At 38.6% G+C, this 10936-nt stretch overlaps 1 protein-coding gene across 1 annotated transcript; it reads left to right on the forward strand.

Moving 5' to 3' along the window:
• Nucleotides 1-1239: 1239 nt before the first annotated feature.
• LOC114042573 (olfactory receptor 6-like) lies at nt 1240-2199 on the forward strand (the record flags this gene model as incomplete). The annotated part of the gene is made up of 1 exon (XM_027861255.1): nt 1240-2199. A coding segment is annotated over exon 1 (960 nt), but the record flags the coding sequence as incomplete, so codon positions are not given.
• Between the last annotated feature and the right edge of the window lie 8737 nt (nt 2200-10936).

A 10936-nucleotide genomic window follows, 5' to 3' on the forward strand; every position in this document is an offset into this window, starting at 1 on the left:
GAAATATAGTACAACTCTGAGGCCCAGGGATAGGAAGCAATTTGTACTTCTCTGGATGAAACAAGAAGGTGAGAAGATAATGAAAGCTGATATAATTGCATACAATACTGATGGTCAGATTATTCACACTCCCAAACTGGGCAGTTCTTTAAAAAGCTAATTTAGTATAAACCTATCTTTGGACTTTAACATTCAAGTGCTAAAATGAGATTTATATTAAATTCTTGACAACTTTCTGTTTTTTCTGAATAGAATAGAAAGTAGAGTTTCTTAGCCCTACTCAGGTATGGAGAACCTTAATATTTTGATAAGTGTATTTCAATATGATGTCCCAAAAGTCTTAGTGCAGTTTAAAGCCTTTGTTTTAAACTACACTTAAATCTTGATAGATTAAAATTGAATTGTATCTTATAGTTACTTTCCTTTGTAATCCTATGTATTTTATTCTTTACATTTAAAAATATGATTCTGAGAAGGAGTGAATAGATTTTGTCAAACTATCAAAAGTAGTCCTGATACAAAAAAAAAGTTAAGAACCCTTGGGATAGAAGTTGAAAAGATTAAAATAGTGATGATACATCTCTCCAATGCTTCACATTTTAAAAGGCATTTTCATACTTGTCATCTCGATTGAAGTTATTAGGACAATTGTTAATACCTCCATTGTACAAATTGGGAAAATGAGATTCTGAGAGTGAAGTGATTTGGCCAAAATCACTCAGCTATGTAGTGGTGGATTGAGCTCAATTCAATTCAACATGTATTAAGCATCTACCATATTAAAGGCACCATGTTATATGATGGAGGTACAAAGACAAAGCAGTTGCTGCTCTAAAGTTGTTTCCATTCTACTGTGTGCCCAGATAAGTAACTGGACCTTTGATTCCAAGTATAGTTCTCTTTTTGCCATATTGCTGTGCATTAGAAGTGCTTAGAAGGCATCCAGTCTTATTCCTGGCTCAAGGTAGTATTGCCCTAGTTTTCAATATGTCTGACAAAGAATATCTCTTTAATATGCCTAGCTCAATACACCATCTAGACACTCTTCTTGTCAAGAAGTTCATCCTGATGTCTAGACTAAATGTCTCTTCCTGTAACTTCAGCCTACGTCCACTCCCTGTGACCATCTCATTAGAGACAGAAAAAGACTTTCCACCTTGCTCCCTAGAATAACTATTTATCCATCCTTTTTCAAATATATCTACTCAGCAATCACCTACTTACAGAAAATAAAAGAATATGAAAGATACTAATGAGACCTTCTCTGTGAAAGAATTTGTCTTACTGGGTTTCCCAAGCCTCAGTCACCTACAAGCCTTGCTGTTTCTGGTGTTCTGTTTCATCTACATAATGACCCTTATAGAGAATCTGCTCATTATTATAATTGTCCAGGCCAACCGGCAACTCCACACCCCCATGTACTTTTTCCTGGCTAATCTATCGGTACTCGAGGCTCTGTATACCTCAGTTACCATCCCCAAGATGTTGGACAACTTCCTGACTGAAAAGAAGACTATTTCCTTTGCTGGATGCTTCACACAACTCTTTTTCTTCCTCTCCCTTGCCTCTTCTGAGTGCTTCCTCCTGGCAGCCATGGCGTATGACCGTTACTTGGCCATCTGCCTACCTCTGCGCTACCCAGCACTCATGAACCCAACTCTCTGCCTGGGCTTGGCCCTAAGTGCCTGGCTTAGTGGCTTCCTGGCCTCTTTTGTGTCAATTGTGCTCATCTCCCAATTGAGCTTCTGTGGCCCAAATGTACTCAACCATTTCTTCTGTGACATCTCTCCACTACTGAAGCTCTCATGCTCAAACACAGAAGCTATTGAGACCTTGGACTTTGTGGCAGCTCTGGCTGTGCTCATGACTTCCCTATTTGTGACAGCATTCTCCTACACCTGCATCCTGGCTACTGTCATCAGGATCCCATCTGGGACAGGCTGCCACAAGGCTTTCTCTACTTGTGCCTCCCATTTGGTAGTGGTCACTGTTTTTTACACTACCACTATATTCATGTATGCCCGGCCCCGGGCCATCAGCACCTTTGACTTTAACAAGCTGGTGTCTATAATCTACTCAGTGGTGACACCACTCATCAACCCTATCATATACTGCCTGAGGAACAGGGAAGTGTGGGAAGCCTTGGCCAAACTCACCAGGATCTCAAGATTCTCTGTGGCTGCTCACTTCAGCTCCTCCGTAAGAGGGAAATTCATCTGAGTTTAGGTGGACGTGTGTCTCATTTCCTCTTATAACTACCTCTGTTCCTCAGGACAGAGGGGGAAATAGCTTAGTGGATAAAAGGGCAAAATGAAAAATTGCAGATGCATACTTGTCTCCTGATTAGTATTGTGCCTTCCTTCTCAACTCCATTGAATATGTGGCTAGAACCATGTGTTGAATCTGATAAAATAGGATTGAATGTGAAGTCTTGCACTTGTGCTCAAAATATAATTTTACAAGTCCAAGATAAGGAATACACCAGTTCAGGGACTTCCAGATTACCCTGATAACTCATCTTAAGCTTGTAGTTCACTGAACCTTGAGAATACAAAGACACAAAACAAAACACACTTCCCTCACCAAGCTTATGTTATTCTTCCAACCTGAAATCTTCTCAGCATCATGAATACATTGAATGTACATTGAATGTACATTGAATAGGTACAAGGAATAGAGCCAGGTGCCAGCCACTATAACAAGCTCTTGTGTATTGGATGGGAAAGAAGCTTCTAGAAGTGAGCTTCCCAGCTCTTTCCTTGACCAAAGCCTTAAGAGGACTGAGCCTCCTACTGCCATCCTCCCCCTTAGGGGAATCCCTCACATTGAGCTACAAGGCTAGCTTATTTCATTTCAAACGTCGAGGTCCAAGAATAGCACCATAGCAATGGACACCAATAGCTTCTCTGGGAGACTCTGGGTAAAATGGATGCCCTGGGCTGCAAATAGATTCTGTGAAGATTAGGACAAGGGGTGGGATGGAATTAGAAGCAGAAAAATTCTGAGATTTAGATCTGAAAAGGAGTTTAGGTTATCTAGTCCTCCAATCATAATTTTATAGATGAGGAAACTGAGGCTCAGTGACACCAAGAGATTGTCCAATCAGACAAGCAGTTCAAAGACTGAAAATTCAGATTTTTTTCCCACTACACTACATAGCATCTGGCACCATCATATGTTTAGAACTATTTTGTTAGTGCTTTGCTCTGCTTCCTGCACTAAGAAGTCCAAAAAGGTTGGAGATGGATGAGGGAAGCTAGATGAAGGAAGGGAGAGATGAAGAGTCTTAAAGGAGAAATGGGAATGGAAATGAACTGGAGCTGCCAAAGTGAAAATAGTGGAACATGGATGGTAAGACAGAGGACTAAAGGGAAATCCCACATGTGGAACACACGGGACCTGTAGATAGTAGCAGAAGGGGTCAAGAGATGGGTGTGTGAATGACTGGATTGAAGGGTTGAGAGAAAGATGTTTAAATGGAAAGAAAAAAATTCTTAATAGATATCCCATTACTCCCTGAGCTTCTAGCATCTTCACCCAATTACTACTCCCACTACCCTCCTCTCCTATCTATTCTCTCTGCCACCATACCAGCTTCCCTTCTCTCCATCCTATCTCAACCTCTCTCTCCTCTTCTAACCTTTATTATATTCTTCTTCCCTACCTCTTTCCATTCTCTGCTCTCCTCTATCCCCAGCCTACAGTACTCTCCTCCCCACCTCTCTTTGCTAAATTACTATATCCCTACTCCTTTTCCTCCTTTAGCCACTGTAAGTACTACTTTCTCCCACCCCACATTCCTCTCCCTCATTATTCCTTCCATTCTTTTCATATTCTCTCCTACTCTCTGCTTTGCCAGTGACTTTTCTCACCACCTTTTCACTTGCCCCACTTCTGTTCCATAGACTCCTGATATGAACCCACAACAGACTTTACTCCATGGCAGACCTCACTTGCCTCTATCTGAGAGAGCTGTCTGAAACTGAATGGAAGCTTTGGTGTATGCCTCATTCCCTGTTCCTACCCCAAGCCCCCCATCCTATCCAGCCCTGATAAAAAAAAAAAATAAGAAGGCATAATACCCATCACACACACACTCCCACTGAGGATCTTTGTGGGAGATTCTCCTAAGTAACTCTGTAAGACAAATCCTCCCCTTAAGATCCTCTAGAGAAGAAACAGTGCTTTGAAGATCTTGAAGGAAGACCTGAGATAGGGCTATACAAAGATATAAGATGACACTTTGGAATAATTATAAAGTCAGTACTGCTCCTATTCACCTGGAAACCTCATTACCTACATTTCTTCCTAAACCATACTATTGCCCTAGAAGCCAACTTGAGACTTGGGAGCCAGTAGCTAAGTGGAATGGAGGGAGTAGGGAGGGGAAAACTAATTGACAGCACTGGAATTGGCCTCAAAGCTCCAAATGCTTCTACATTATAGTATGGGCAATGTGCCCCTATCCAGGAAAAACAAGCAGATAACTGACCCAGGTGGTCTCCTATCTGTAACAGGAATTCCAATAAAGGGATTGGTCGAATGCCTTTCAGAAAGTGTCTCTCCCTGGCTCTGCCCCATATCAGAAATACAGCTATTTTCTCTACAAATTTCTAAAATTTTCTGGTTCCAGAAAAAGGAAGTATATTCAGGATCAAACATTTCTCAGGGATAGAGACCTAGATTTGGATTTAATTCCCACCTCTGATACTTAATAGTTGGTATGTCCTCAGGCAAGAGACTTTATTTCCGAGTCTCAGTCTACTCTTCCATATAATGAGAATAATAATTGTAATAACCAATTTGGGGTGGATTGTTGTAAGACCCCAAATGAGATAACATACATAATTCATTTCATAAACCTTAAAAACCAAAATGCTATTGACAAATAATAGCAGTTATTATTGGCCTGACTAGAGACAACATTTCTTTTCTTCAAAGTTGGTTTGCACCAAAACTGATCAGGACCCATAATCATGCTCCAAGTAAAGAACAGAATCATACCCCCCAAAAATGATGAAGATGAAGAGAGCAGAGATAATAAAAATAAATTAAGTCTTTATTTGAAATTAAAGAAATACAAAACAAAAACTTTTCACTGCAAATTTATATTTTATAAAGGTATTGTGTCTTTATTTTTCAGTTTTGTAAGCTTTAAAACACAACAAAAATGTAATCTATTATTATTGTTATGGTTTTTCAGAAGTCTCTGAGATGATTTCCAATTTACCATGATGAGTCCCCTACCAAGCAGGCTCTTGCTCCCTTCTTTCCTAAGCGAAATAAAGAGAGGCCAACATAGTCACCCACACTGTAATGGCCCTAGCTCTGTTACTAATTAGCTATGTAAGGTTGGGCAAGACACTTAATTTCTCTGTATCCATGCACTTTGGGGAACTTGATAGACCCCCCAACTAAAACTCTTGATCTAAGTCTGTCACCCAACTAAGACCTTCTAAGTCTGTCACCCAACTAAGTTGTTTCTTTAGGTGAACCAGGGGATCCTAGCCACAATGATAATATGAACTCATATTCAATTCACATGGCCAAATATAAGCAACTTCCAAAAATACGGGAGATGCAAGGATAGATGGTTTCTCTAAAATGACTGTGTATAGTCACCTAGTCTCTTTCCTCTGTGATTATCTCCAATTTTTTTCTGGATTTATCTTATTTATACATAGTTCTTTTTATGTTATCTTCCCCTCCTTGATACTCTCAATTAAGATTAATTATACCTCATTGATAAGAAGAAAGTGCCCATATGCCCCATAATATTTATAATATATAATTTTTTGTGGTAGCGATGAATTGGAAATAGAGTAGATGCTCAATGAGTGAGGAATGGCTAAACAAATTGTGACACCTGAATGTCACAGAATATTACTGTGCTGTAAGAAATGGAGAATGTAATGAACAGTGAAAAGCTTGGAAAGATCTATATGAACTGATATGTAGCAAAGTAGGCAAAGCCAAGAAAACAACATACATGACTTCAACAATGTCAATGGAAAGAACAAGCACACAAAAAAACCCCTAAAAATAAATGTCATAAAATTATGAAGAGTAAGTATGGCCCCAAAAAATTAATAAGAAAAGACATCTCCAGCCCACTCCTTTGCAGAGGTTAGAGGCTCATGAGTGAAAAACATTGCCTTTGTTTTCAGAACTTTGGGGTGTATTGGTCAGTTTTGCAAATTTTTCTCTTCTTCCTTTTTCCCTTGTTTTCTTCTAAAAAATTCTTTGCTATATGGAATGGCTCTCTGGGAGGGTGTGAAGGAGGGTTACCGAGAGAAATTCTGTTGATGCACAAAAGATTTCAATAAAAATTGATTTTTAAAATATTGATTGTACCTAAAGCATATGGAAAGTACCTCCTACCACCTAGTTTCAGACTTCCAGTTATCCCTCTGTCTGATTAGGTAGCAAAGACATGGCATGAGGAGAGATCAGATTGTCTCTATTTGGGAAAGATAGACTCCAGAGAGGTAACATGAGAAATTAATTTCTCAGGGCTAAGAACACATCTGATTATTGGTTTTAATAACGAATAATCAAATTTTTATATGGAAAAAAAATGAGCTCAAAGGAACTAAGCAGTGGCAGCTTGTCTTCAATTAGTAGATAGTATTTTGGTCTAAAGTTAATTGTGACAACAAAAGAAATAATAATTCTCCATAGAAGGCATAGGGGACAATACCGTTTTCAGATCAATAATAGTATAGTTTTGACAAGAGGCAACCAGTATAATAGTATAGTTTTGAAGAGGCAACCAGGAATAGGCTGTGTCTCACCTCCAAGGTAAGCCAATTTGTAAGAGATATTGCTGTGTAAAGAGCAGTGCCCAATGGTCCCTGAATACTCTTCAAATATTTTCAAATGCTCCCTTTGGCTCTCTTTAGAAATTCATAGAATATTGAAGCTGGAATTGAACTTAGCCCCCTTCATATACAGATAAGAAAACTGAGGCCCAAAGATGGAAAGTGACTTTCTCAAAGTCACACAGATTTTAATTTGCATAGGTGAAAATGAATGAATGAGTGAATATGAAAAGCATTTATTAAGCACTGTAATATGCTAAGAACTACGCTAATGATAGAGATCCAACTGGGGTGGGGGAGAACAGGGTACTCATTCTCAAGAAGCTCATAAGACATAAAAGAAAATTTAACTAGATTTCAGATAGCAAAACCCAGAGGTCTTTGATTTACATCAGTAAGTGGCATGTCAGATGGTAAGACCTGAAGGCAGTGATAGGATAGCTGAGACTTGAACTCGAGTCTTCAGACCACGAGGCTTATGCTTTGGGAAATATTAAGAGCATTGATAGCCACTCCTTAAAAGTAGGCAGAACCCAAGTATGCATCAGAAAAGCAGACTTGGAGGAATAAGTTTTATTTTTAGATATCAGGAACAACTTTTGACATACTGTAACAAAGAAGTCTATTAGGAAGTTAAGAACTCTTGTATGAGCTGTGTCGTTTTGTTTGTTTTAACATCTTTAGAAAATATTAATAGTCACTATCATTATTATAGAAGTAGCATTTATATAGTGCTTTAAGGTTTGCAAAGCACTTTATAAATATTATCCCATTTGATCCTCATAACAATGCTGGAAGGAAAATGCTATTATTATGTCCATTTTACAGATGAGGAAACTGAAGCAATCAGATGCTAAGTGACTTGTCTGGAGTCACACAGCTAGTAAGTGTCTGAGGCTAAATTTGAACTTAAGTCTTTCTGACATCAGGCCCATCGATCTATCCACCAGAACACCTAGCTACCTCAACTTACCCAACCATCTGGAACTCATCGGCCCAGGAACCTGAGCTCAACCTCCAACTGCCTCTATTCCCCAAATCCTCCATGTCTGTAAAAGGAATGCAGATGTCTGTGTTTCCATTATCATCACAGGATAGTAGACTCTAATCTCGAGGTACTTCCCCGTTCTATACCTAGAAAACTTACACCTCCAGTTCTTTGGATCGTTGAGACTCAATTGTTTTGTTTCAGGCAAGAGCCTTTTTCCCCTTTTTCCATTCCCAGTACTCACATCCCCATCTCATTCAGCCCTTGCCTTCCTAATTTTATCCATTTCTGCCCTCCCCTTTCCACTGTGCTCTATGACATTACAAAATCTCTCTTCTCCTCAAACTTTTCCTATCATTCACACTTTGCTCTGTGACATCTCCACAAGACCGAAGCAACTCTACATCACCAGAGGTATGACTTGCCCCTTCACCTGGGTATCTTAACATTACCTGCATGTGCACTCTTCCATTCAAGCCTGCATATGTACACCCCATTGCTGATCCCTATGCATGTCAACTCTTCTGAATAAGCATTTGTGTATTTGTGTGGGAGTAAGTTCAAGGTTAATAGGATATTTCTTATCTATTAATTATTATTCTGCTTCATTAAATGTGTTTGCTTTGAACTGAGTAATCTTCATGATTAATAAAAGTAATTACATAAATGGAGGAAAATGGACTATGGCTTGAACAGTTTAAAGATATTTGAAAAATTGTCCATATGAAAAGGAATTAGAAGAAAGGTAATTTAGAGTTTCAGAGGGATAAAACCAATGAATGGAACAAGAAGCATGGAAAGGTTTCAGGAATGAAATTGTGACAACACAATTCTCATGAGGAAGAAAAAGGAGGCGGGTGTCTATTAAAACTAAAATGAATACAGAAGGAAATCACTGACCATTTTGGATTTTTTCAAAATACGTAAGAGATGCTTCACATGATGCTTGTAATTTATTAAGGAGTAGAAGTAACCCAATGCTAAAGTATTGAAGAAATATAAATGACGGAAGCAAGGTTGGGCAATCAAAGATAAATACAAAGCCCTATTGGAGGTTTCTTCTGCTGAGCTCTTAACTCTCATCATTATCAACAACAACAAACATTTATTAGGTTCTTAAAATGTGCCAGGTGCTGTGCTAAATACCAGGGATACAAATGAAAAGGCAAGAGAATAAGCATTTTTGTATAGCACCTACTGTGTGCCAGGTATTATGTTAAGTACTTTAAAAATATTATCTCATTTGATCCCTCACAACAATTCCTAGGTGGGTGCCGATAATTATCCCCATTATACAGCTGAGAAAACTGAGGCAGAGAGAATCATAATTGATTTACCTAGGGTAACAAAGCTGGTAAGAGTTTGAGGCCATATTTGAACTCAGATCTTCCTAACTCCAGGATAAACGTTATATCCATTGCAACACCTAGCTACCTCTAAAATAAAATCAGAAACAGTCTCTGCCCTTGAGGAGCTCACATTCTTATGGGAGAGATGATATGCAAACAACTATGTACATACAAGAAATGTACCCCATAAATGAGAGATAATCTCAATGAGAAGGCACAGAGGGAGGGGGCTGTGAAAAGCTTGAATGCAAAAGTTGGATTGCAAAAAGTTGAATGCAAAAAAAAAAAAAAAAGTTGGATGCAATCTAAGTCTTAAACGAAACCAAGAAAGTCATGAGGTACAGATGATGAAGCAGGGCATTCCAGGCATGGGAAATAAATAGCCAGTGAAAAGGCCTGGAGTCTCAGCTCTTTTATGAACTCTCAGGTTAGTTCTCTCAGCTCAGTTTTGTTCCGTTCTACTAATCCAATCAAGGTCTCTTCAGCAAGATGATTTCCCTCTACCTCATAGTAATAAATAAAAATTCATATTTCTGCTATCTTTACCATAACTACCTGTCACTAGAGGTAGTCAAACAGTTGCCACATGAGCACTGCCTGGGATATTGAAGAAAGGATTTCTGCACTGGATAGGAAGTTGGAATAGATGACCTCCAAATTACTGTCCATCTCTTAAGATTCTAATTATATGAAACCTAAATGAATCATACTTAAATGGAGTTCAGAGCATTCCAGATCCGGAAATATGTGTATGCTTAAACCATATTTAAAATCCTAGAGATATTAAGGGAAATGAGAATATAAATCAATTGTGAGCTCTGTCCAAGGTACGTTTAGAGCCTGGCTAGTCTGGATACCACAGTGGGAAAACAAATCTGTGACCTCGCCACTGAGATACACATTACATCTGCTATTTGACTCCCCCAGCTTCTCTACTTAAATATGCCCCTGGGAGACATACTAGTGATGCTATTTCCTCTTAGCCTCCTTCAGAATTGTGTAGCCATCACCTATCACTGGTAGATAGCTAATGAGTCCCTAGGGATTAGCCCAGGAAGGTGTACAACAGCAAATTGGCAAAAGTTTGTATTCCTCCTCCCCCAACAGGAACTGAGGGTTTCAGGTGATTAAAATGTGTCCATGGAGCTTTGATTTTTCCAAAATTTTAGTAATGTGGATGCTTTTCAGCCAAAGGGGATTAATTATTGGATGGACATCATTAAAATACTTGCTTTTCTCACCCAAAGAATCCCTCAAATCAAATCAAATTTAAAACCATGTGTTTGTATTTCCCATTTTTCTGTTTTTAATTTAACTTCTTAATTGTAAACTTTATACTTTTTGTCTTTTCAGAGCATTTATTAATTTGTAGGTTGTTTTTAGGGTTTTTTCAGTTGAATACTCAATTTGTTGTCTTTCTCACTTTTGTTTATCTATGTGTCCAAAGGGATACATTTCTCTCTAAGGACCACTTCAGCTATGTCACACTCACCTTATTTCATTATCATGTTCTTTAACATAATTATTTTTTATTTCTATTATTTATTCTTTGCCTTTTCTCAATCCTCATTCTTCTTGACCTCTCTGCAAGTTTTGATGTTGTAGCGAAGGGCAGCAGGAGGGTAAAGGGTCTTGTAATGGTGGCATATAAAGATCAGATAAAAGAAACTGGGGTTAGTTAATGTGGAGAAGAGAAGACCTAGGTGTGACACCAAAGCTGACTTCAGGTATGTGAAAGACTGACAAATGGAAGAGGAAATGGATGTTTTAATCAGCCC

The sequence above is a fragment of the Vombatus ursinus genome, unplaced genomic scaffold (genome assembly GCF_900497805.2).
Source record: "Vombatus ursinus unplaced genomic scaffold, bare-nosed wombat genome assembly UNPS02014601.1, whole genome shotgun sequence".
NCBI lineage: Eukaryota > Metazoa > Chordata > Mammalia > Diprotodontia > Vombatidae > Vombatus > Vombatus ursinus.